Source organism: Hylobates moloch, unplaced genomic scaffold, assembly GCF_009828535.3.
Source record: "Hylobates moloch isolate HMO894 unplaced genomic scaffold, HMol_V3 SCAFFOLD_9, whole genome shotgun sequence".
In the NCBI taxonomy this organism is placed as follows: Eukaryota; Metazoa; Chordata; class Mammalia; order Primates; family Hylobatidae; genus Hylobates; species Hylobates moloch.
Genome location: NW_026652284.1, coordinates 11,396,121 through 11,423,297, shown reverse-complemented (window position 1 = coordinate 11,423,297; position 27,177 = coordinate 11,396,121). Strand labels below are relative to the sequence as shown.

General features: G+C 50.0%; 1 protein-coding gene across 6 annotated transcripts in view; it reads right to left on the bottom strand.

Annotated features, from left to right (window-relative positions):
- MFN2 (mitofusin 2) overlaps positions 1-21,886 on the bottom strand; it is a 31,606-nt gene extending 9,720 nt beyond the window's left edge. Inside the window, exons 1-13 of one of the 6 annotated variants that reach the window (XM_058443982.1) lie at positions 21,647-21,886; positions 19,996-20,141; positions 19,504-19,582; positions 17,831-17,951; positions 12,824-13,002; positions 9,824-9,959; positions 6,516-6,678; positions 5,412-5,536; positions 3,973-4,081; positions 3,756-3,863; positions 1,286-1,439; positions 1,004-1,071; positions 737-858 (exon numbers count right to left, since the gene is read on the bottom strand). In XM_058443982.1, the coding sequence (XP_058299965.1) occupies positions 737-858; positions 1,004-1,071; positions 1,286-1,439; positions 3,756-3,863; positions 3,973-4,081; positions 5,412-5,536; positions 6,516-6,678; positions 9,824-9,959; positions 12,824-12,998 (1,160 nt within the window). In that variant the 5' untranslated portion in view covers positions 12,999-13,002; positions 17,831-17,951; positions 19,504-19,582; positions 19,996-20,141; positions 21,647-21,886. Of the gene's footprint in view, positions 1-736; positions 859-1,003; positions 1,072-1,285; positions 1,440-3,755; positions 3,864-3,972; positions 4,082-5,411; positions 5,537-6,515; positions 6,679-9,823; positions 9,960-12,823; positions 13,003-17,830; positions 17,952-19,503; positions 19,583-19,995; positions 20,142-20,277; positions 20,797-21,446; positions 21,621-21,646 lie in introns of those variants that run through there. The other 5 variants (XM_032758957.2, XM_032758954.2, XM_032758953.2 and 2 more) reach the window with 5 other exon arrangements.
- Positions 21,887-27,177: the final 5,291 nt, after the last annotated feature.

Here is a 27,177-nt window from a genome sequence, read left to right as displayed (position 1 = left end):
AAATTCATGATCATGGTGCCTCTGGGCAGAGTGACACTGGGACAAGTGCAAAAGAATCAAAAGGGAACTGAACTTTTTAAAATTTTAACTTAATATAAACAACTGAGAAAGTCAATTCTGTGTGATAGAAGCAAGGTGTTTTCATATTATTCTTTAGTGACAGGGTCTCACTCTGTTGCCCAGGCTGGAGTGCAGTGGTGTGATCACAGCTCACTGGAACCTTGAACTCCTAGGCTCCAGTGATCCTCCTGCCTCAGCCTCCCAAGTAGCTGGAACTACAGGTGTGCGCCACCACACCCAGCTGATTTTTAAAATTCTTGTAGAGATGGGGTCTCACTATGTTATCTGGGCTGGACTCCTGGCCTCAAGCAGTCCTCCTGCCTTGGTCTCCCAAATTGTTGAGATCACAGGTGTGAGCCACTGCTCCTGGCTGGAATGTTGTTTTTAAAAGTGTGTTCAGGCTCTGAGAATGACTGCAGAGCTCAGCAGGGCATGGGCCAAGGCCTCCAACACAAGGAATCGTGCTGCACAGACCAGGTGGGGTGATGAAGCACCCAGCCGCCCTCCTCACCAGGCTGTGTGGTTCTAACATGATCTGGTGGCCAGGGAAAGGACTCTGGATGGGAGCCCAGAGACTCAGCCCTGCCATCAAGGCGTGTCCTAACTGCCCAAGGCAGGGGTGGAGCACCCTTGTCTCGGCAGCCCTCTCCACCTATCTGCAGTCTTGGACTCTTACTGCTGCTCCCGAGCCGCCACGTGCAGCGAATCCATGATGAGTCGAACCGCCTCTGCAATCTGCTTGGCCCGGACTGTGTGCTGCTCAAACTTGGTCTTCACTGCAGACTGGGAGATGCACTCCTGGAACACACAGAGGCACGCAGGGAGGTGGGGGCCACCAGGGGCCTACAACCAAGGGCCAGACTCTGGCTTTCACTGCCAGGGACACAGCCAGTGGCAGCTGGGGAGGCACAGAATCGCCAGATACCAGAATCAAAGGACTCACCTCAAATCTCCTTTCAAAATTCTGAAACTCAAACATCCTCACTTGAAAGCCTTCTGCGAGAGCGCCCCCTAGGAGAATTGTACTGCATTAGTCCAGAAACAACTTGGCAGCAGAGCAAAACGATGAAATCCCCAGAAACCAAGCCACTGGCTAAAGAGCAAGAGCGTCTCTGCTCTTCTCAGCATCCCCTTCTCAGAAGGATTTTCTACTGACAGACTCCTCAGCACAAGACAAAATGTCTCAAACATCAGAGAAAAGGAGGAGATCTGGTCTCATCATTACCTCCTTCAGGCATGCCCTGGGCTTTCTGAATCCTGGCGTTGAGCACCTCCTTAGCAGACACAAAGAAGATGCGGTCCCCAGCCTGGGATCGATCCACCACGCCCAGCTCATCCACCAGAAAGCTGATACAACGCTCCATGTGCTGCCGCCGCACCTGGAGCCCAAACAAATATGTCCAGAGTGAGTGTAGGTGGCCCCACAGCCCCCACCTGCCACTTTTATTAAAAGAATAGGTCATAAGAGGCTGGGCATGGTGGCTCACGCCTGTAATCCCAGCACTTTGGGAAGCCAAGGCAGGTGGATCACTCGAGGTCCGGAGTTCAAGACCAGCCTGGCCAACATGGTGAAACCCTGTCTCTACTAAAAATACAAAAAAATTAGCCAGGCATGGTGGCAGGCGCCTGTAATCCCAGCTACTCAGGAGGCTGAGGCAGAAGAATCGCTTGAACGTGGAGGCGGAGGTTGCAGTGAGCCAAGATAGCAGCACCACACTCCAGCCTGGGCGACAGAGTGAGGAAAAAAAAAGAACAGGCAATATATTCACATGGCTCAACAGCCAAAAGCACAAACACATACACAGTGCAATGTCTCCCACTATTCTGCTCTCACCACCAAGTTTCCCAGACCAACGTGTGGGGGTTACTTGGCAGTAAGCCTGCCAAAGATATTTTATGCATATACAAGCAGAAATGCGTAAACGTGCCCTAGACTGCCTCTTGTTAAGCCTATATAGTGCCTCACTTTGGTGCCCTGGAAGGAAAGGAACCCTGGGGTCAAGAAACCTAAATCTGGGAGCTATACTCTGACAAGCTGTGTCCTCCTGGGGCATTGTTTATAAAAGGAGTGGGCATCACTAGAACATCTCTCCTGGCTCTGACATCCTGGGGTTCTACCGATAAAATGTGACAATAGCTTCTTGTAGACACCTACCACGTGTCAGGTGTTTTTGACAGATTTCATCCTCTCAACAAGTCTATTTATCACACCATCACACTGGTGAGGAAATTGGATTACCAGAAGGGTCAAGGAAGCTAACAAAGTCACACTGCCTAGTGTCAGTCAGAAGCGGGCACAGTGGCTCACGCCCGTAATCCCAGCACTTTGGGAGGCCGAGGCAGGTGGATCACCTAAGGTCAGGAGTTCAAGACCAGCCTGACCAACATGGTGAAACTCCATCTCTATTAAAAATACAAAAATTAGCCAAGTGTGGTGGCAGGTGCCTGTAATCCCAGCTACTCGGGAGGCTGAGGCAGGAGAATTGCTTGAACCCCGGAGGCGGAGGTTGCAGTGAGCCGAGATCGCGCCATTGCACTCCAGCCTGGGTGACAAGAGCAAAACTCCATCTCCAAAAAAAAAAAAAAAAAGAATTTGGACTCTGGCCTACTGACTGCAACTGCATGTTTTATCATCCCATATTGTCATATTATCGATCTTATTACCCTTATTTATTTATGTATTTTTTTGTGTGAGATGGAGTCTCGCTCTGTCGCCCAGGCTGGAGTACCGTGGCACGATCTTGGCTCACTGCAAGCTCCGCCTCCCGGATTCATGCCATTCTCCTGCCTCAGTCTCCCGAGTAGCTGGGACTACAGGTGCCTGGCACCACCACGCCGAGCTAATTTTTTGCATTTTTAGTAGACACGGGGTTTCACTGTGTTAGCCAGGATGGCCTCGATCTCCTGACCTTGTGATCCGCCCGCATCAGCATCCCGAAGTGCTGGGATTACAGGCGTGAGCCACCACACCTGGCCTACCCTTTATTTTTTTGGAGATGGCGTTTTGCTACGTCACCCAGGGTGGTTTCAAATTCCTGGTCTCAAGGGATCCTCTCTCAGCCTATAAGTGTACACCACCATGCCCAGTTTGTTACCCTTTTGTCTTTCATTTCACATATTCAAAGAGTTGTGAGGCCAGGTGTGGTGGCTCATGCCTGTAATCCCAGCACTTTGGGAGGCTGAGGCGGGTGGATCGCTTGAGCCCAGGAGTTCAAAACCAGCGTGGGCAACACGGCAAAACCCCGTCTCGACCAAAAATACAAAAATTCGCCAGCCTCATAACCCAGTCTCTAAATAAATAAGTAAAAAGCTAAGAGTTGTGAGTCACCAGTAAGAACCAGTTATTCTCCATTCCTCTTTCCAGCCTCTTTCCCAGAGGCCTCCCTAGAGCTGAGCCTGTTCTGTATTAATTCCTCAGAAACCAAACTGAGCACTGGCCCTGAAGATGCACTAATGCAGCTGGGATCCTTTTCAGGCCTAGGGGAGAGTGGCTTGAAGAGGGGATGCATCCAGCAAAGTGGATGGGAGAGGGGAAAGGCCACCAGAAGATACCACAGAAGAGTATTTGGAGAATTCTTTGGCAATAAAATTAATTCAGGAAAGTCACTAGATCCAGGGGTGCATGAAGTGGCCCCAGTGGCAGGCAGTGCTCCCTCAGGGTGGCATTCCCCAAACTGTCAAACAGAAGCACTAACCTCCTCCATGTACTCAGGCTCTGAGGCGGATGCGTCCCAGCGGTTGTTCAGGATGAAGATGTTCGGCCGCGAGAGACGCTCACTCACCTTGTGGAAGAAGTGCTTTTCCTAGATAAAGGGTAAGACCTCAGTGGAGCAGGAGCTTGACAGCCAAGGCCCCATCAGCTGCCTGCCCAGGGGGTGCTGGGAGTTTGGGAGAAGGCAAAGGAGGAGTTACCGTCTGCATCAGGGTGGACTCTGAGTTGGCCACCAGCACAAACACATCAGCATCCAGACAAAACTTGTCAATCCAGCTGTCCAGCTCTGTGGTGACATCAATACCAGGGCTAAAGGTGACAGGGGTAAACCAAATCATCAGGCAGAGCAGAAGCCCTATTCTTCCTGCTGAGAACAGACCTGGCACTTGTGAGGCAGGCAGGCCATGGAGGAGAAAGCCAGGGAGGGAAGAGAAATCAGGCCTGGCCCTCATTAACCGATTTTTACTTTCCATTTCCTATCCTTCCAGATTGCCTGGAAATGAGTGTTTTGTTTTGTTTTGTTTTTTGAGATGGAGTCTTGCTCTGTCGCCCAGGCTGGAGTGCAATGGCACAATCGCAGCTCACTGCAACCTCCGCCTCCCAGGTTCAAGCGATTCTCCTGCCTCAGCCTCTGGAGTAGCTGGGATTACAGGCACCCGCCACCATGCCTGGCTAAATTTTGTGTTTTTAGTAGAGACAGGGTTTCACCATGTTAACCAGGCTGGTCTCGAACTGCTGACCTCGTGATCCGCCCGCCTCGGCCTCCCAAAGTGCTGGGATTACAGGCATGAGCCACCGCGCCTGGTGGAAATGAGTGTTTTTAAACGCATACATCTATTGCTTTTATAAAAACAGAATTACTTGTAATTCTACTTTAAAGATGATATACCAGGCGGGGCGCAGTGGCTCATGCCTGTAATCCCAGCACTTTGGGAGGCCGAGGCGGGCGGATCACGAGGTCAGCAGTTCGAGACCAGCCTGGTTAACATGGTGAAACCCTGTCTCTACTAAAAACACAAAATTTAGCCAGGCATGGTGGCGGGTGCCTGTAATCCCAGCTACTCCAGAGGCTGAGGCAGGAGAATCGCTTGAACTCGGGAGGCGGAGGTTGCAGTGAGCCGAGACTGCGCCACTGCACTCCAGCCTGGGCTACAGAGCGAGACTCCGTCTCAAAAAAAAAAAAAGATTACATACAATTAAGGTGAAGTTGTGACTTGATGTGAGTCCAGGTAAACACTACAATACTGTACTTCTTGGTATAGTTATAACCTGTCCACCATGTCAGGGCACAGTGTTTCTTCAAGGGAAATAAAATACATCTCTGACTCCGCCACAACTCCCCACCCCCAGTACACATGCTGGCACTGGACTGAGATTGAGAACCTCCCCCAACTTTTGAGCATCCCTCCTATCTTTTACAGACCATCCCTGGAACATCAGCAGGGTACTGATACATAGGTATAGTAACCAGACTCCAGAGGAAAGCCAAGAGGCCAGAGCATTTGGTTGAGCCCATCTGAAAGGCAGTAATACTTAAGCAGAGCAAGGATGGTACTCAGGGACCCTGGCCTAGATTATCCAGAAATGGAAACCTGGTGCCTCCCAGTTTGGACCTCCTGGGAGGGTACCTCCCTCTTACCTGTCCATCAAAACGAGGTCATCCTTCAGAAGTGGGCACTTAGAGTTGGGCCACATCACACTCACTAGGCTGCCAGCATGGAGCTGCTCGTCCTGGTGGAGGGCATGGGCCAGCTGGTTCACAGTCTGATGGCAGAGGAAGGCAAGAAAGAGGCTGAGGTGGAACCACCAAGCCAGGAGATTTCCTGTGCCACTGCATCACAGCACAGTGGCTGGGAATGCTGCCCATCTGCTACCCTTTCTTCTTCCACATATAAAAAGTTAACAGCTGGGAGCTGTCAATAAGAACCCACTTTCTTCACTGCTCTTTTGAGCTTCTTTCCTGGATATCACCCTAAAGTCATCTGTTCTGCACTGATTGATTCTTTTTTTTTTTTTTTTTTTTTGAGACGGAGTCTCGCTCTGTCACCCAGGCTGGAGTACAGTGGCATGATCTCGGCTCACCACAACCTCCACCTCACGGGTTCAAGCAGTCCTCCTGCCTCAGCCTCCCGAGTAGCTGGGATTACAGGCGCCTACCACCACGCCCAGCTACTTTTTGTATTTTTAGTAGAGACGGGGTTTCACCATGTTGGCCAGGCTGGTCTTGAACTCCTGACCTCAAATGATCCACCCACCTCGGCCTCCCAAAGTGCTGGGATTACAGGCGTGAGCCACCGTGCCTGGCCAATTGATTCTTTATGAAGCAAACTGAGCAACAGGCCCCAAACAAGAATGCAGCTGCCTCTCAGAAAACTCAGAGTGTCGGTCCCTGACTGATAGGTCAGAGACACACAGCAGATGCAGGAATCCCTCTCTGGCAATATCCCAAGGAAGAACACGGCACATACTGTCTTCCTTAATTAGTGAAGAGAGGTCAGTGGCCACTCAGAGCGGTATGAGGAACAGCAGGGTCCTCATTCTTGGTGATCCACGTTTCTGAAAACCGCCCCCACCAGCTCCCAGAAGCGCTTACATCCTTCAAAAAGCTCATCTAAAATAGGGTCTCCCATTCACCTCCACAGGGCGGTGCTGCCCCCTCTCTAGAGGTGAGGTCAGCCATGTCACAACGGAAGACTTGCTCCACCAGCAGGCAGAGGGCTGACAGCCAGCCTGGCACCCTCACCTTGGCGCTCCTCTTTTCCTCTGAGCCCTCGGTAAGAAGAAAGGCCTCATGGCCATCTGTGCCCTCTACCCGCAGGAAGCAATTGGTGGTGTGGCCAATCCCAGAGGGCAGAACTTTGTCCCAGAGCATGGCGTTGATCACGGTGCTCTTCCCATTGCTCGTCCTAGAAGGAAGTAACAGCTGTCAGCAAAGCCACCAATATCTGACCTGAATTACTTTCACAATGCAGATACCAGCCTGGAAGGCCAAAGCCCTATTCACTGCAACGTTGCCAGTGCCCAGACAGTGCTGAGAGACAAAGAGTAGGCGCTGTTTATTAAAATGAATAAACACCCGCAGGCCCAAACCTGTGACATGCCCCTGGTTCATCATTTCAGATCAATCTGCAAGAGGCTTACTGCGTGCTGTCTGCCCCTTGAATCATACAGCCACCCTCAGCATCACTTATAGAGACTGTCTGTCTGTCTCCAAAGTTTAACTCAGGCCTACCTGAAACACCGACTCACCCCCAGAGTGTCTGCCTCAGTCTAAATGACCCCAGTGTTTCCTAACACAGGGCATGTTTCGCTGCTTTTCTCCTATCACACTCCTCCTTACACATGAAGCTCTACCTTGTCAGTCCCAGCTGACAACTGCCAGGCTAAAGGGAAGATTACTTTCTCATTCCTTTTTTATTTTTTATTATTTGAGATGGAGGCTCGCTCTGTCGCCCAGGCTGGAGTGCAGTGGCATGATCTCAGCTCATCGCAACCTCTGCCTCCTGAGTTCAAGCAATTCTCCTGCCTCAGCCTCCCGAGTAGCTGGGACTACAGGCGTGTGCCACCATGCCCAGCTAATTTTTGTATTTTGAGTAGAGACAGGGTTTCACCATGTTGGCCAGGCTAGTCTCAAACTCCTGACCTCAGGTGATCTGCCTGCTTCAACCTCCCAAAGTGCTGGGATTACAGGCGTGAGCCACCATGCCCAGCCTACTTTCTCATTCTTACCTATCACACCCCTTTCACGTATTCTGGTGGAGTTTTTTGTTGTTGTTTGTTTTTTTTTTTTTTTGATACGGGATCTTGCTTTCTGGCCCAAGCTGGAGTGCAGTGGCGTGTGGCATGAATAGAGCTCACTGCAGCCTCGACCATCAGGGCTCAATGATCCTCCCACCTCAGCCTCCCAAGTAGCTTAGACTATAGGTACGTGCTACCACACCCAGCTAATTTTTAAATTTTTTGTAGAGATGGGGTCTTGCCATGTTGCTCAGGCTGGTCTCGAACTCCTGGGCTCAAGCAATTCTCCTTCCTCAGCCTCCCAGTGCTGGGATTACAGGTGTGAACCACTGCACGCGGCCATTTCTGCTTCTTGACAGTAGCTCTGCTCAGCAGACTCATCTGCTCTGAGTCTCAGAGCTTTCAACCTGTGCTAAACACAGTGTTTCTCATTCTGAGTTGAAGTTTCCCAGCCATATCACTAGAGCATAACTACAATGACCTTACCTGCACCCAGTGAGACAGGAAGCCCACTAGCTCACCTAAGTAGGGGTCATACCTCCCAGGTGAGGATGAAGAAATGATAGTTCAGAGGAGTAGAGGACCACCCCTGAGGTTACAGTTCATCAGGGTCAAGACTCTAGACACAGTGCCTATTCCCCAGGCTACCACTATGTGCCTAGCATACAATCTGCCTAGATGCCTTTTTTCCTGTATTAGATTTTTTTTTTTTTTTTTTGAGACGGAGTCTCGCTCTGTCACCCAGGCTGGAGTGCAGTGGCGCGATCTTGGCTCACTGCAACCTCCACCTCCTGGGTTCATGCCATTCCCCTGCCTCAGCCTCCCAAGTAGCTGGAACTACAGGCGCCCACCACCACACTCGGCTAATTTTTTTTGTATTTTTAGTAGAGATGGGGTTTCACCGTGTTAGCCAGGATGGTCTCGATCTCCTGACCTTGTGATCCGCCCGCCTTGGCCTCCCAAAGTGCTGGGATTACGGGCGTGAGCCACCGTGCCTGGCCATTATACAAGTTATAAATGTTTGGCATAGTACTTTGGGTACATTGTGGCTTCACAAGGGCCAGTGTCAAAACTGCTTCCATGTCAAAGCAAAGAAAACTGCCTACATATTGGTTTGTCCTGGTGGGGAATAAAAAGGATCATTGGTTCCAGTCACAGGTGTAGTAACTGTGGGTACTTTAAGGTTTGGAGCACTTACAAGGCTGTGGTAGAAACAGATACCCCATGGTTATCACATGTTAAACCATGTGTATCTGTGGAATACTCAATCTCAATGTGCACACCTTTGGCTACAGCTGTGGAAGTGTTCCTTTAGACAAAGTTGTGACCCATTTTACTCTGGATAAGGGCAGAAACGGTTCACATTCCATTATTTGTAAAGTTATCTGCTGCTAGCTTTCATTATTTTTGCTACACTCATTTTATTTGTATTTAAAATGTTTTAGGCAACCTAAGAACAAATGTAAAAGTAAAGATGCAGGAAAAATGCATACTTCATGTATATCAAGCATAGCAATAAAACAAAATAAAAAAACATGTATTTAACTTATTTTTAGGTTTTTTGCTTTTGTGATTTTTTTTTTTTTTGATGCTTGCCTAACACGCATGTGCTGTAAAAATAGTTAACAAGGAAATAATGTGAGATGATGGCTAGCTTTGTTTAATGGCTTACGAAATTTTCATGAATAATACAAGCATAATTGTTAAGAACATGTGTATTAAATTCATGTAAGTGGAATAAAAGTTTTATGAATGGAGAAAAAAAACAAGTACTGTATGATTCCACTTATGTGAGATATCTAGAATACTCAAATTCATAGGGACAGAAAGTAGATGGTGGGGGCCAGGGTGAGGGACATGTGGGACAGGGAGTTATTGTTTAATGACTATAATACAAGCTTCAGTTTTGGAAGATGAAAAAGCTCTTGAGACTGGTTGCAAATATACCTACTAGTGAACTATATGCTTAAAGTGGTTAAGGTGGTAAATTTTATATTATATGCTTTTAACCTTAATTCGAAAATAAAAAAAAACAAGTCAGGCTTGATGGCATGCATCTGCAGTCCCAGCTACTCAGAAGGCTCAGGTGGGAGGATCACCTGAGCCCAGGGAGGTCGAGGCTGTAATGAGCTTCCGGCCTGGGTGACAGAGAACCCTGTCTCAAAAATCAAATAAATAAATAAAATATAAATTAAAAGGAAAGCAATGAATTCTGAAGCATGTCCCCGCCTGGAACGTTCTGTGACCTTGCCCAAAGTGCCTCCCTCCCTCCTAGCCAGGAAGAAAGAAAGGACGGGTGCCTCAAGGACTTACCGGCCAAAAAAAGCCACTTTCATGTGCCGCCGAGCCAGCACCTCACTGATGCCTCTCACTTTGGATAGGTAACCTTTGACATCCAGAACCTGTTCTTCTGTGGTAACGGGGTCCAGTTCTGCATTTCTGTACGTGTCTGGAGGTGGGGATTGAAAATGCGTCACCAAGTGGTCAGAGGAGTTCCACAGTCACAAGTCCGGAAGGGCCAGAGCGCCAGCCCTGCTTACCCTAAACGAGTCCACCTCCGGCTCCCTGCAGCCAACAGGCTGAGTTCCAGATCCTCTATGGTGGCCCCACGGTGTGGTGGTTAAGAACATGGCTCAGGAGCAACACTGCCTGGTTTTGAAGCTGGTTCTTACTACTTTCTAGCTCTGTGGCCTCAAGGAAAAGAACCTTTCTGGGTCTTAGTTTCCTTAGGCACAAAACAGAGATAACTACAATATCTACTTCATGAGACCACTGTGAGGATCAAATGAATTGAAACACAAATGCTGTGAATGGCGGCTGGTATAAGATGAATACTTAAATGTTAACTGCCATCCTTGTTTATTTTTTCTTAACAAATAGTTACGAAGTTCTTACCACATGCCAGGCACTGTTCCTTTCGCTTTTCAAATTCGTTCTCTCCTTTGGTCCTCTTTATTAACATGGCTCCAGAGTTAGTAAAAGGCAGAGATAGGATTTGAATTAGGCAGCCTGGCTCTGGAGTCCAGGCTCTTAACCACTCTGTGTCACTTCTTGAGGCCCTCCCTGCCCTGGCTCTGTTGGCCTCTTGCCACCCACTGCCTCACGGTCTCCCTCACCATATCCCCAAACTCACCAGCTTCCTCGGCCCTCTGGCTCCACTCCCTGCTGCCCAAACCCCTTCCCCACTCTCTGAAGAACTGACACACTACACTGCCTTAGGGCAGCGTGGCTCATTCTCACTTGACGTCGAGTCTAGCTTAGACAGCACTGCCTCCAGGAAGCCTTCTCTGACCACCCCTCCAAACTGAGTCAGGACCCCGGACCTCTTCTTTGTGTGCCCCAGCACCCTGGACTTCTCCCATCTCAGCTCTCACCTCACCATAAGGTAACTGTCCAGCTCACCTATCTGTGTCATCTACCTCATGAGGGCCACGCTATCTGATCCCAGCACCCAGCAGGTGCACAAATGTTTGCTACGTGAGCAGACCTTTGGATTACTGCACTGCCCTTAACAGGCAGATGGCCAATAAATTACTCCATACAGGAGCAACTGAGTGAGCTCCCACCACTGTCCTGTCTAGAACTCGCACCAGACAGGTGCTTCAGCTGGCTGGAACACAGACAGGTGTTTAGCCCCTCTGCACACTCCTGGAAACTACAAGGCTGACAGGCCCCAGCCCTGAGAACACTCCGAAAGCATCTGAAGCATGACAAGGGCCCGCCCAGTGAGTTTCCCCTGCAGCCAGCGCCACGAAAGGAAGTGACCAAGTCAACAACACCCCCATCTCCCCTCCCGCTATGTCCACCGGTCACCTCTGCCCCAGATGCATCAATATTCCTCCCTTATATGGGCACCTGGGCATGGCCTTTGGAATGTCCCTCGGAGGAAGCTGGCTCTCAAGCATGTGACTACACTTAAAAGCGAGAGCCAGCAGGCCGACAAGCTCTTGTTACCTGCCTGTTAGAAACAGTCCCCAGGCAGGAACGATTCCCTCCCTGACCCAACACAGCTCAGGATCACTCCAGTTCTTTCCCTTCCATTTAAACAACAGGGGAGGCCTCATATTTTCACACAAAGAGAAATCAAAGCACGCATCACATAAACACCTGCATTACCCATGTGTTTGTCCACAACATCATCTGAGTAGGTGACTCAGAGCTTCCAAGAGGGTTAGTCTGGGCTCCCAGAGGGCAGCCTGATCTACCTCATCTCTGCACGCCCAGCACCTGGCACAGGGCTGGCACACCATAGCCACTGATAAATAGGCAATGAGTTGGGATTATTTCAGCTACCAATCATACTACTTTAAAATTCAGATTTTTTTTAGTTCAACAAGTATTTAGGAAACACCTTCTGTTGCATCAAGTGCCATGCAAAGGGCAGGGCACAGATGAAGGCATGAAATTGGACAGTCTCTTTCCTCAAAGGGAGCCTCGTGTAGCAGCCTGGCATGTAAAACAACGAGAAGCCAAGCTGCTCTATTTGAAAGCAGAATGGAAAGAAGGTGGCCCCCTGAGCCAGGGGCCAACCCCCAAAGCACCACCACTGAACTTCTAGGGTTCTGCAGACTAGAATCTGAAACCACTGTTCACACCTGAGTCCACCTTTCACAAGTGAGGAAACCAAGGGCAGATAAGACTCAGTTACTGGGTCTCCACAGACAATCTCAGGACCTGGCACCAAAGTGCCCTTCTAAAGAGGGAGCCTGAGGAAGCCAGCGCTGGAGTTGACACTCAGATGAGTGGGGCCCTGGGAACCAGTCCTTCTCTGCTGATAGACAGGAACTAGAGGTTGGGCTCAAATTAGTAACTAGTAGAAAAGGCATAGGTGACGTGAGTTTCCTATAGTTCTGCCACCAATCTAAAAATATCAAACGGCGCCCTGGTCAGGGATCACTGACACCCAAACAGTGCCTGGTATTAATGGCAGCCAGAACTAGGCAAAGGAAAACACGTGGGCTCCGGAGTTGGACACACCTGGGTAAAGCCCTGATCTATTACTTACAAGGTATCGGACAACTCTCAAACCTCAATTTGCTTGCCTTGTAGATGGGGATAAGATTCACCTATCTTTCATGATTAAATGAAACGAAACGTGGACTTCTTAAAGTAATTACTAAATGGCAGTTCCCTTGTCTTCCTGGCCTCATCTCCCCAGACTCCAATTCCACATGATTTCAAGAGCAGAGCATTTCTGAGGCTATCTGCTTATGAGTTCCCTAGGAACAGAGATATACTTCCCCACCCACAAATCCCACTAGCTAAATATCTAAACACGTAAGAGCAGGCCTGGCTGAGCAGGTGCGCCCTTACCTTCAAGGAAGGTGGCGCTCTCCTGGATGTAGGCCCCCAGCTGCTCAAAAATGCCGTTGATCTTCTTCTTGGCAGTGACAAAGTGCTTAAGTGGGGATGCATTCACCTCAGCCATGTGTCTCTTATCTTTCTTGACTGTGACAATAGAGTTGCATCGAGAGAAGAGCAGGGACATTGCGCTGCAAGAGAAGCCAATGTGAGTGAACCCAGCAACACCTACCTCGGGACATCCTGCTAGGGGGATGGCGGAATGCTTGGGGGAGAATCAAGAATATGGGGATCTCAGGTCACTGCAACCTCCAGGACTAGAACAAAGGATGGTGAGATAAGAACAGTGTCTTAGGCTGGGCGCGGTGGCTCACCCCTGTAATCTCAGAACTTTGGGAGGTCGAGGCAGGTGGATCACCTGAGGTCAGGAGTTCAAGACCAGCCTGGCCAACATGGTGAAACCCCATCTCTACTGAAAAAACAATAATTAGCCAGGCCCGATGGCACACACCTGTAATCTCAGCTACTCGGGAGGCTGAGACAGGAGAATCAATTGAACCTGAGAGATGGAGGCTGCAATGAACCGAGATCATGCCATTGTACTCCAGCCTGGGCAACAGGGCGAGATTTTGTCTCAAAAAATAAAATAAAATTAGCCTGACACAGTGGCATGCATCTGCAGTCCTAGCTTCTTGGGAGTCTGAGGTGGGAGGGTCACTTGAGCCAGGAGTTTGGGCTGCAGTGACCTATGATCGGTCCACTGCACTCTAGCCTGGGAGAGAGCAAGACCACATAAAAACACTATTGGTTAGGGGCCAGGTTCAGTGGCTCATGCCTGTAATCCCAGCACTTTGAGAGGCCAAGGCAGGCAGATCGCTTGAACTTAGGAGTTCAAGACCAGCCTAGGCAACATAGGATCCCGTCTCTATTTAAAACAAAACACACAAAAAAACAGCCAGGCATGGTGGATTATGCCTGTAATCCCAGCACTTTGGGAGGCTGAGGCAGGTGGATCACAAGGTCAGGAGTTCAAGACCAGCCTGGCCAACATGATGAAACCCCGTCTCTACTAAAAATACAAAAAAATTTAGCCAAGTGTGGTGGCGGCCGCCTATAATCCCAGCTACTTGGGAGGCTGAGGCAGAGAATTGCTTGAACCTGGGAGGCGGAGGATGCAGTGAGCCGAGATCGCACCACTGTACTCCAGCCTGGGTGACAGAGCAAGAGCCAGTCTCAACAAAGAAAAACACACACACACACACACACACACACACACGCACAAAACTATTGGTCTATTTTAGTGTAGCATAGGTGTGCTACAGAAAATTTGGAAACTGAAGGGGAAAAAAACCCATAACCCCATCATTTTGTGATAAGCAATATTAACATTCTATTTACTTATTTATTATTTTGAGACAAGATCTCGCTGTTACCTGGGCTGGAGTGCAGTGGCACAATCACAGCTCACTGCAGCCTCAACCTCTTGGGCCCAAGCAATCCTCCCACCTCAGCCTCCTGAGTACGTGAGACCACAGGCGTGTACCACCATGCCCCACTAATTTTTTTAAAATTTTTTGTAGAGACAGGGTCTTCTTATGTTGCCCAGGCTGCTCCCAAACTCTTGGGCTCCAATGATCTTCTCACTTTGGTTTCCCAAAATGCTGAGATTAAAGGCGTGAGCCACCATGCCCAGCCGACATTTTTTTTTCTTTTTTTTGAGACACAGTCTTGCTCTATCGCTCAGGCTGGAGTGCCGTGGCATGATCTCGGCTCACTGCAACCTCCACCTCCCGAGTTCCAAGCTATTCTCCTGCCTCAGCCTCCCGAGTAGCTGGGACTACAGGCACTCACCACCATGCCCGGCTAATTTTTGTATTTTCAGTAGAGGTGGGGTTTCACCATGTTGCCCAGGCTGGTCTTGAACTCCTGACCTCAAATGATCCACCCACCTCGTCCTCTGAAACTGCTGGAATTACAGGCATGAGCGACCGCACCCAGCCCAACATTTTGTTTAAGTCTTTTTTTTTTTTTTGAGACAGAGTCTCACTTTTGTCACCCAGGCTGGAGTGCAGTGGTGCAATCTCAGCTCACTACAACCTCCACCTCCCCGGTTCAAGCGATTCTCCTGCCTCACTCAGCCTCCTGAGTAGCTGGGATTATGGGCATGTGCCACCACACCCAGCTAATTTTTGTATTTTTTGTAGAGACAGGGCTTCGCCATGTTGGCCAGGCTGGTCTTGAACTCCTGACCTCAGGTGACCCGCCTACCTCAGCCTCCCAAAGTCCTGGGATTACAGGCATGAGCCACTGTGCCCGGCCATATTATCACAGTCTATTTTGGTGTGACTGTCTCTCTTGCTCTCACTCAATCCCACACATCTTTGTAGCTTATCTTTTCATATAACAATAACATTTTAAAGGTCATGAAACTTGACTCCAAAGTCCTAGAGATCTTTGGTCAAAGGTCAAAAGAGGCTGGGCATGGTGGCTCACACCTATAATCCCTGCACTTCGGGAGGCCCAGGCGGGTGGATCACTTGAGACCAGCCTGGCCAACATGGTGAAACCCCTTCTCTACTAAAAATACAAAAATTTAGCCAGGCATGGTGGCAGGCACCTGTAATCCCAGCTACTCGGGAGGTTGAGGCATGAGAATTGCTTGAACCTGGCAGGTAGAAGTTGCAGTGAGCTAAGATCACGCCATTGCACTCCAGCCTGAGCAATAGAGCAAGACTCTATCTCAAAAAAAAAAAAAGGTCAAAAAGACACAGACACACCAGAAGGTAGTGCCCAGGGTAAGACTGGGAATTCCGACCCCAAAAGTGGACCCCTGCCAGGTCCCTCAGAGTTCCCACCATGGCGAAAGCTACTTCTTGAGCAGAGCCCACCGATCCTAGGAAGTCAAAGAGCAAAGGCCCTCCTGGATGAGGGGGCGTGTCTGACTGTGCCTGGGTCTGTCACTGCCTCCCCAGCCACCCTAATCTTAGGGCCCTCAGTTCTCCACCCAGCAGTAAGCTCACTCTCTCTAGACGGGAAATGAGATGTTGCTCCCAAGCAAGCACACATGAGAAACTTCCAAATGGGGCCAAAGTATGTTGCACAAGGTCCTGAAAAGCAGAAAGAACACCTGGAAGAGGTACATGAAGACCAAATGCCAAAACAGACTTTTAGGGACTAACCATCCCAAAGAGTGGGCAGAAGATAGACCGACCCAAAGCAGGATAGGGACCCACGTGTGCCCAAACCAACAAGTTCTTGTGCAATGTTAATGATTCCTCTGGAGACAAGGGAAGGAAGTGACCCCACTTCTGTTTCTACATTCCTCCTCAGCATGATGCCACAGCTATGAGAGATGTTTTCTCAGCATGAAAGCCGTATGTCCAGGGCTTAAAGACAGTACAGCTCTGAGAAAGGAAACTGCAAAGAAAATGCTACTCTCACTCTTCCAAAGCAACAGAGAGTGCGCTGAAATCAGGCAATCAGGCTTGCCATGGCCTGGCAGATCAGACTGTTCGAGAAAGAGGGGATGTGGCAGGCACAAGAGGAAAGCCACCCAAAAGGAAAAGAAAAGGGATCAGGGGCCAGGCACGGTGGCTCATGCCTGTAATCCCAGCACTTTGTCAGGAGTTCAAGACCAGTCTGGCCAACATGGTGAAACCCCATCTCTACTAAAAATACAAAAAATTAGCTGGGTGTGGTGATGCATGCCCGTAGTCCCAGCTACTCCAGAGGCCAAGGCAGGAGAATTACTTGAACCTGGGAGATGGAAGTTGCAGTGAACCAAGATCTTGCCACTGTACTCCAGCCTGGGCGACAGAGCGAGAGTCTCTCTCTTAAAAAAAAAAAAGAGAAGGGATCAGTGATGGGGCATGATATAGCACTACCTATGACAGGTTTTGTAATCAGGCAGAGCTGGGTTCAAATTGTGACTATATTTCTGGGCTGCTTAAACTTAAGCAAGTTATTTCATCACAGAACCTTGCTTTCTTCATGTGCACAACAAACAAGACACCTATTGGAGAGAAAAACTGTTTCAAATTGTCTTTTTTCTCTACTCTCACACCATAATCATCAACACAAGAGACTTCTGTGACCAAATGTGAAGGGGTTTCTTCCCCACACACCAAGCAGCAGACACCAGCTGGGTGTCCTCTCATTCAGTTCCCACGCTGTCTACCCGGAGAGAGTGTCAGATCCCACAGGTTGAGGGCTCAGTCCCCAGGACTGCCCTGCCTCTCCACCACCACCCCTCAAACATACCAGTCGCAAGTCTGGGCCTCCACAACTTCTCACCGACTGGCTTCAGGCTGGGGTTCCCATGACCCCCTCTTTGAGTTCGATTAATTTGATGGAGCAGCTTACCTAGCCCAGGGAAACACTTACTTAGACGTTTACCAGGTTATTATGAGGGATATCGCAAAGGATACAGATAAGGAGATGCTTAGGGCGAGGTATGGGGGAAGAGGCATGTAGTTTCTGTGCCCTCCCTGAGCACGCCTCTCTCCAGGAATTTCCACGTGTTCAGCTATCTGCAAGCTCCCTGAACTCTGTCCTCTTGCATTTTTATGGAAGCTTCATGACATCAGCATTCCTTCCCCCAGGATACAGGGTCCAACCCTCTCAGGGGAGGGTTTTAAGGCCCACAATCAGAAAGGTGGGGAAAGATTAGGGTGGAAGGAGAGTAGGAGAAGGTCAGAGGCCTGCCCCTGAGGCCTAACATACCTAAGGTTATAACAAAAAACCATAACAAGGGCTATGGATAGGAGTTATGAGACTGGATCCGTGGATGAAAACCAATATCCTAATACCACAATACCATCTAAACTGTGAGAAGACTAAAGTTGATGATGCAAGCAACATGCTTCACATACAGTAAGAGCTAAAGGCAGCTTTACATGTTATAAAACAATAACAACAAACTCTACCAGCAAGATCACAAGACTCTCTCCATGAACACCCAGCCTTCAGGGAGGGCAGAGGCAACTCTGCCAACTCACCCCACACACACCACTCTCTTACCCGCTACCACGGAGATCAAATAAACAGGTCAGCTGGGGAAGGATCAGTGATACCCCACGCCAGAAGTGACTTGCTGCAGGAAGCAAGTTCCCCCGCCATCAGAAGCAGGTGCTTTTAAGTTCTGGTCAATGTTTGCAAGCCCAGGAGATATAAAACCAAATGCATTAGTGCTCACTAACTGCAAGACTCAACAGCGTGTACACCAGTAGAAGCTTGGGAGCTCCAGTTTACAAGGTCTGCTGGGAGCTCAGTCGGTCCAGGAGCTTCCCTGCTCTCACCAATACCCAGCCTGCAGCTGCCTCCAAACCCCTGGCGTAAAACCTACTGTCAACCCCTCCAAACTCTGCCTGATTTATCTGGCTCTGCTAACTTGCAAGCTGAGATTCCACATTTGTGTTGCATGAGCTGCTTTCTGCCTGGAATCCTCCTTCCTTTTCCACCCATTTGGCATACTCCTACTGTCCTTCTAGACCCAACGCAAGTGTCACCCGCTCCATGAAGCCTCCTCTGATGCCTCAGAGAGAACAAACAACATCACAGACTTCTGGTTTTTGTCACATCCTGTGTTCCCCAATTATCTTAAGGCTTTGACTGCTGACTCCCTACTCCTCCAGGGTGATGCCAGGCAGCTGGGTTCCTGCTGCTCCTCTGGAAAGCCTTGATAATCTCTGCTTCACCACAGACCTCGCCACAGGCACATGGGGACCATCCCGCAAGCATAGCCTGAGAGCCCAGCTCCAACATCAGTGACACATTAAGCGTCACACTTCAAGCTGTGACTGCCTCGTAAGTGCTCTGGAGATTACTGTTTTGGATAGTTTCTGGCAGCACTTCCCAAAGCGTGGTCCACAGAACTCGACTTGCACCCAATATCCCATGTAAAGAAGGTTCAATAGTAGAATCAGTTTGTAAAACACCATATGCTAGGCCAGGCGCGGTGGCTCATGCCTGTAATCCCAGCACTTTGGGAGGCCGAGGCAGGCGGATTACGAGGTCAGGAGATCGAGACCATCCTGGCTAACACGGTGAAACCCTATCTCTACTAAAACTACAAAAAATTAGCCAGGCGTGGCAGCGTGCGCCTGTAGTCCCAGCTACTCGGGAGGCTGAGGCAGGAGGATGGCATGAACCAGGGAGGTGGAGCTTGCAGTGAGCCAAGATCACGCCACTGCACTCCAGCCTGGGCGACAGAGCAAGACTCTGTCTCAAAAAAAAAAAAAAAAAAAAAAAAACACACCATATGCTACCATTCCCCTCAGTGGAGCACGTGAGCACAGCAAAGAGTTTGGGAAGGAAGGCTTGTTCTAAAGACACTAGTTTAACTGTGTTGAATTCAGCATTTCACAAATATATTCAATGAAAAAACCCTTCTGTATAATAGCTTTTAAAATCCCAAGGATCACGCTTTAGGGAAAGGCCCATTCTTTCTGGTACTCTCCCACCCCTACCCCCAAAAAGTGCCAGGGGCACAGTATTAATAAATATTAACCTAAGACCAGAAATGAACCCAGTTCTAAATGGAAACTGCTATTACCCCTCCAAGGGGGTCAAAAGCTTTGCCTCAACCTAGGCTATTAGTTGAGGAGTATTAGTTATTTTGGGTGCAGAGAGAGCAGTAGCAAAATTCACTGCAAGGTGTGTTTGGATCCCAAGCACAGTCCCTGAATCCACACCACCTCCTTACCCAGTGTTATGTACAGCAACTCCTAGCAGGGAAAATAAAATGGATCCACGGATCGTCTGCTGGCACAACTGGAAAAGAGGAGAAGCTGAGAAATCGAAACAAAAAGAGTATACAGGGTAAAGGGGACAGAGCAGAATCTTAGAAGAGCAGTGATAAGGAGCCAACCTGTGCTGGGCCGAGATGGGAAAAAGCCAGCACAGCAGAGAAGACCAAATGAGGGAGATAGAGACTAATTCTTTAGGGAGCCCAAGAGATCCCAGCCACTTCCTGAACTGTCAACTTTTAAACAGGCTCTCTAAGCAACCAGCGGAATCCTTCACAGAAGTAAAGAGATACAGCAGTTTTTCAACACAAGGTAGAAAGCTGTGGCTCTATACAAAGAGGATGCCATCCAAGAGACTTGCCACCAGAGGTCGAGGAGAGCACACCCCTGTCCACTCAACTCAAATCCAGGGTGCCAGAAGTCACAGCTACTACTTACTTTTTTGGATGGTGAGAGATCTTCACAGGGTAGGCATCATGGACATGGCTGGAGTCCAAAAGACAAAAAGATTCTGAGTCCTCTGTCCTGTCTCAGGTTGAGGTTGGCTATTGATTGACTGTGTTAGCTCCACCAGTCCTGACTTACTAGAAAAGAGAAGGGAGATGGATCAGGTGTCCAAAAAACAAACAACAAAAAACAACAAAAAAAAAAAACACTGGTGTACAAAACATGTCTAATCAGGTTTCAAGCCAAACAAACTCATCCCTGAGGGAAGCTTACTCATTGAGGTACTGGGGAGTTGCGCTGGCATGTGAGGAAGTGCCCTGGGGAAAAAAACGCAGAGGTGTGGGACCAACCCTGGCTGTGCACAAACACGTGTTCCGCCATGTGCGGGTTTGAGGCACCATGGAGGTCCCTGCAGGAGCCCTGGGAAAGGTACATCCAGAGAGGGGAGAAGAGGACAGAGCAAAACTAGGAACAAAGCTGGGCTTGAGGACTGTGGAACAGCTATTGAGGAACAGAAGAACTGACTGAAAGCCAATGTGTTCAGCTACTGTAAAGTATCTCACTTAATTCTCTATTCTACGGGGCAGAGGGCTGGAATACTTGAAGATTTATAGACTGTTAGTCAATTGTCTAAGCTGGGATCTTAAATACTAGCTCCCTTTGACTCCAAAGCTCCTGGAGTGCAGCAGCGCGATCTCGGCTCAACCTCCGCCTCCAGGGTTCAAGCGATTCTCCTGCCTCAGGCTCCTGAGTAGCTGGGATTACAGGCGTGTGCCAGCAAGCCCGGCTAATTTTTGTTTTTAGCACAGATGGGGTTTCACCATGTTGGTCAGGCTGGTCTCGAACTCCTGACCTCAGGTGATCTGCCCCCCCCCCCCCCCCCGGCCTCCCAAAGTGCTGAGATTACAGGTGTGATCCACTGCGACCGGCCTCCTTCCTTTTTTAACTACATTGAGCTGCCTTCCTCCCCCAAGCCCCAAACCTTGGGACACCAGAGGCGGATAACCAGAGCCCTTTTCTGGGTAGAAGAGAGAGAAATGATTGAGAATTTAAAGAAAGAGGGCAATGAAGGATTACGAGAGGGGGTAACGGGCAGTTCTGCCTTCGTGTGTCTTAACAGCTATTTATTCAACATTTTCTGTGTGCCTTCTGTGTGTGTGTCAGGCGCCAGGTTAGGAATGTATAAGAAACAGTCCTGCCCTCCAGGGCCTTACAGTCCGGTGAGAAGTCATACAAGTAAACAGGGTTGAACGAGAGGGCAGTAACTGCCCAAAGTGGGGATGGCAGGGCGCTCCCGCGGTGAACGTGGACACCTATCAGGTGCTGAATAAATGCTGGCAAAATGAAGACTGGATGAACAACAGAGAAGGGGCAGGGGTAGAACGTGGCCGTGAAGGGTGGAAAGGCGGGGGCGATGAGAAGCTACAGGGGACTCCACCTACCAGTCCCAGGTCCAGCGGCCGGCCCCCTCCTCTCAGGGCCGGAGAGGGCCCGGCGGCGAGGCCGGGGAGTGGGGACCCCCGCTTGACTGCATCCCAGACCCCCGTGGCCCCAGAATCCCAACGGCCCACGCCGAGCTGCTCAAGACTCGCCGGGCCGGGCCGGGCCAGTCCCCGCCACCCCGGCTTGCTCGCCCTCTCACCTTCACCGTCCCGGCCTCGCGGCGGCCATCACACTCACTACGTCACCAGCGAGCGCCACCCCGGGGGAGGCGGGAGGAGGGAAGTGGACAAGCGCGTCACCAGTCGCCTCAGATTGCCCCTCGACCCGGGTGAGCTGGTGGACCCTGAGCCCAGCTCGCCCCGCCTACTCCTTACGCCTCTGCGGCCCCGCGACTCGGCGCTTCGAGCAGCGCCTCAGCGCGCCACTCCTCCGCCGGCGCGTCCCAAGCCGACGACGCAGAGGCTCGGAATCCCGCTGCACCATGGGGGCTGTAGTTCCGGTGGGCGTCGGCCAGAGCTGGGGGGTGGGGCAGAGTGGGGCGGAACCTCAAGCTGTCAAGGGGCGAAAAAACAAGGGCGTGGAGTAGAGGTTCCCGCTCTTTCGCCGGTTGTCCTAGAGCCTGACCCTGGGGCCTCTGCCAGCTCTGGAATCCAGATTTGCATTCTGTAATCTTAGAGGAGTGCTCTCTAGAGGGCCAGGCCTAGGGTGAAGTGACTCATCAGGCAGACAGAAGCGAGCATGGGCCTGCTGCCCTTCAGTCGCCTTTGAGGAAAGAACAGCAGCAACAACGGCGAATCAATGCCAGTGACTGAACTGCGTCTCTAACATCCACCGCTGTGTTTAATGTCCACAGCAGTCCCAAGAGACGGAGAGGGGAGGTTACCCAAGCTCACATGGTTACCCAGATCACCGGGCCCCAGTGATGAGCCAGACACTAGGAAACCGCAGCAAACAGGTCCCTTGCAGGACTTGGCCTCCGCAGGGAAGGCTCCAAGCCTGAGCGCGCCAGAACAGTAGCCACTAGCCACGTGTGGCTCTGAGTCCTGAGCCAGTGCAAACGCAGATGCGCTATGAGACTTAGGACAAAAAAGACTGTTAAACTATCTCAATTTTCAGGAAAAAAAAAATATCGACCGGGCGCGGTGGCTCACGCCTGTAATTCCAGCATTTGGGGAGGGCGAGGCGGGTGGATCGCTTGAGGTCGGGAATTCAAGACCAGCCTGGCCAACATGGTGAAACCCCGTCTGTACTAAAAATACAAAAATTAGCCAGGTGTGATGGTGCACTCCGGAGGAATATGCAGGAGAATCGCTTGAACACGGGGGGCGGAGGTTCCAGTGAGCCGAGATCTTGCCACTGCACTACAGCCAGCGCAACAGAGACTCCGTCTCAAAAAAGAAAAAAAAATCTATTTTGAGCCAGAGTCTCACTCTGTCACTCAGGCTGGAGTGCGGTAGTGCAATCACGGCTCACTGCAGCCTCGAACTCCTGGGCTCAAGCAATCCTCCCACCTCACTCAGCCTCCCAAGTAGCTGACAACAGATGCTGCAGCCATGCCTAATATTTATTTTTTGTAGACATGGGGAAGCATTTCACTTTGTTACCCAGGCTAGTCTCCTGAACTCCTGGACTCCTGGAGTCAAGCAATCTTCTCCTGCCTCGGCTTCCCAAAATGCTGGGTTGCAGGTACCTGCACAGTGCAGTGCTATTAGGTCATTAATATTTATATGCTGATTACATATTGAAGTGATAATATTTTGGATCATTTGGGTTAAATACATTACTAAGATTAATTGCACCTGTTTCTTTTTACTTTTAAAAATGTGGCTACTAGAAAATTTAAAATTACATAAGCAGCTTGTATTTGTGGCTCAAATTGTAATTCTATGGGATGGTGATGCTCTATAACCGTGGTAGAACCACCTCAATTTATTGCCACAAATAACCTCAAGAGGCAAATCAGTACTCTGATATCGAACTGACTGGTTTATCAGTCTCCTGTGAGGATGGCCAAAGGGAGCTCTCCTGCCGACACTGCCCTCTGAGTAGCCTAGTCCCCCGCGGGTCTGACCGTGGACTGTGGGGCCACACGCCGACTCGGCCTCAGGGTGTAGACAGGGCCCTGTCTGGGATGTGGCGTGCCTTGGGGCCTCAGTCGCTAGCTGCCTTGTACTGGGTCGGATTGTTTCCTCCTCCACAATCTCTGGACTCCCTAAGGGGAGGAACTGTAAATTCCACTTCCATTCTCTGAGGGCAGGAATTATAAATTCCATTTCCTTTTTTTTTTTTTTTTTTTGAGACGGAGTCTCGCTCTCGCTCTGTTGCCCAGACTGGAGCGCAGTGGCACCATCTTGGCTCACCACAACCTCCGCCTCAGGCATTTCTCCCACCTCAGTCTCCCCACTAGCTGGGATTACAGGCGTGCACCACCATGCCTGGCTAATTTTTGTATTTTTTTTTTTTTTTTTGAGATGGAGTCTTTCTCTGTCCCCCAGGCTGGAGTGCAGTGGCGTGATCTCGGCTCACTGCAACCTCCACCTCCTGGGTTCACGCCATTCTCCTGCCTCAGCCTCCCAAGTAGCTGGGAATACAGGCACCCGCCAACACGCCCGGCTAATTTTTTGTGTTTTTAGTAGAGACGGGGTTTCACCGTGTTAGCCAGGATGGTCTCGATCTCCTGACCTCGTGATCCGCCCGCCTCAGCCTCTCAAAGTGCTGGGATTACAGGCTTGAGCCACCGCACCCGGCTTAATTTTTGTATTTTTAGTAGAGATGAGGTTTCACCATGTTGGCCAGGCTGGTCTCAAACTCCTGACCTCAGGTGATCCACCCGCCTCAGCCTCCCAAAGTGCTGGTATTACAGGTGTGAGCCACCACGCCCAGCCTTCCTTGTCCTTCTTTAGCAGAATCTTGCCCAAGTCAGGTGGAAGCCTGGATGTTCTCTCTCCTAAACATCTCCCCTGCCCACTCCCTCCTTTTCCCTAAACTTCCCTGCAAGCATTGGTCTAGGTCCTTGTCACTTGCCTGGACTGCTATAGGAGCCTCTGAATCCATTCCCAGGCATGTAGTCTTGTACTCTGCCCAGCAGCTGGGCTTTATCTCTGAAACACATCTGCAAACTTGCCCAGCAAGTAGAGGAAATCGCACAGTTTGGAGATATGTAACATGTGTTCCTCATTGAGATGGCTGGATCCTCGTTTCAACCCTCGGGATGACAAAACTCTAGCAGGGCTGAGTGTTATTGGGAATGGGTGCAGAGTACATTGATGTACAACTCCAGGAGACCTTTCTTTCTTACCTTACCTTGTTTTTTTTTTTTTTTTTTAGACAAGAGTCTTGCTCTCTCACCCAGGCTGGAGTGCAGTGGCGTGATCTCAGCTCACTACAACCTCTGCCTCCCAGGTTCAAGCGATTCTCGTGCTGCAGCCTCCTGAGTAGTTGGGATTACAGGCATGTGCCATAAAGCCCACCTTATTTTTGTATTTTTAGTAGAGACGGGGTTTTGCCATGTTGGTGATGCTGGTTGAGAATTCCTGGCCTCAAGTGATCCTCCCACCTCAGCCTCCCAAAGCGCTGGGATTACAGGTATGAGCCACTGCACCCGGTCCATATATTACCTTTTCTTTTTTTTTTTTTTTTTTTTTTTGGTGACAGGTTCTTGCTCTGTCGCCCAGGCTGGAGTGTAGTGGTGCAATCTTGGCTCACTGCACCCTCCACCTCCCAGGTTCAAGTGATTTTCCCAGCTCAGCCTCCCAAGTAGCTGGGATTACGGGCACCTGCCACCACACCTGGCTAATTTTTGCATTTTTTGTAGAGATGGGGGTTTTGCCATGTTGGCCAGGCTGGTCTCGAACTCTTGACCACAAGTGATCCACCCGCCTGAGCCTCCCAAAGTACTGGGATTACAGATGTGAGCCACAGCATCTGGCCCCCCATGTTACCTATTTTCTTTGACTTTTTCATGGTGAAGATGCGTTTGTAATCAGAAAAAAGTTAACAGTTAAAAACAACCTTATGCCGGGCACAGTGGCTCACACCTGTAATCCTAGCACTTTGGGAGGCCGAGGCAGGTGGATCATCTGAGGTCAGGAGATCGAGACCACCCTGGCCTACATGGTGAAACCCCGTCTCTACTAAAAATACAAAAACTAGCTGGGCGTGGTGGCAGGTGCCGGTAATCCCAGCTAGGCATGAGGCTGATGCAGGAGAATTGGTTGAACCCGGGAGGCAGAGGTTGCAGTGAGCCAAGATCATGCCACTGCACTCCAGCCTGGGCGACAGAGTGAGATTCCATCTCAAAAACAAAAACAAAAATAACCCTAACATACACAAACACACACACAGGATTGTGTCGGCACAAACCAGCTCAAGAACATTCAAAAAACAGATTAGACATGGTGGCTTTCAGAAAGAGGAACTGAGCACCTGGGGGGAAAAGATGAGAGAAAGATTAAGATTTATGCTGTTTGAATTTACGATGAGTCAATTTTGAAAATGAAAAGACTCAAAAATCTTTTTTTTTTTTTTTTTTTAGGACGGGGCCTCCCTCTTCTCCCCAGGCTGGATGGAATGGGCCCAATTTGGGCTCATTGCAACCTCCACCACCTGGGTTCAAGCGATTCTCCTGCCTCAGCCTCCCGAGTAGCTGGGATTACAGGCACGTGCCAACACAACCGGCTAATTTTTTTATATTATTAGTAGAGACAGGGTTTCGCCATATTGGCCAGGCTGGTCTCAAACTCCTGACCTCAGGTAATCCACCTGCCTCAGCCTAAGTGCTGGGATTACAGGCGTGAGCCACTGTGCCTGGCCTCAAAAATATTTTTTAAAAGACTTTCAGGCCTGGTATGGTGGCTCACACCTGTAATCTCAGTACTTTGGGAGGCCGAGGCAGATGGATCACCTGAGGTCAGGAGTTTGAGACCAGCCTGGCCAACATGGTGAAATGAAACCCTGTTTCTACAAAAAATATAAAAATGTGTCAGGCATGGATATCTATAATCCCAGCTACTCGGGAGGCTGAGAAGCTAGCATGACCTTTCTTAAAGGCTCTAAAAAGAGGGCTCTTGGCCGGGCACGGTGGCTCATGCCTGTAATTCCAGCACTTTGGGAGGCCGAGGCGGGTGGATCACCTGAGGTCAGGAGTTCAGGACCAGCCAGACCAACCTGGTGAAACCCTGTCTCTACTAAAAAAACAAAAATTAGCCAGGCATGGTGATGGGTGCCTGTAACCCTAGCTACTCGGGAGGCTGAGGCAGGAGAATTACTTGAACCCAGGAGGCGGGGGTTGCAGTAAGCCGGGATCACATCATTGCACTCTAGCCTGGAAGACAGAGTGAGACTCTGTCTCAAAAAAAAAAAAAAAGGCTGGGCGCGGTGGCTCACGCTTGTAATCCCAGCACTTTGGGAGGCCGAGGCAGGCGGATCACGAGGTCAGGAGATGGAGACCATGGTGAAACCCCGTCTCTACTAAAAATACAAAAAAAATTAGCCGGGCGTGGTGGCGGGCGCCTGTAGTCCCAGCTACTGGGAGAGGCTGAGGCAGGAGAATGGCGTGAACCCGGGAGGCGGAGCTTGCAGTGAGCCGAGATTGCGCCACTGCACTCCAGCCTGGGAGACAGAGCGAGACTCCGTCTCAAAAAAAAAAAAAAGAGGGCTCTTAAAACCTCTCCCTGCAGACACTCACACCAAGACACACGCACACCCACTTGCCCTGAGCATCTTCCCTTC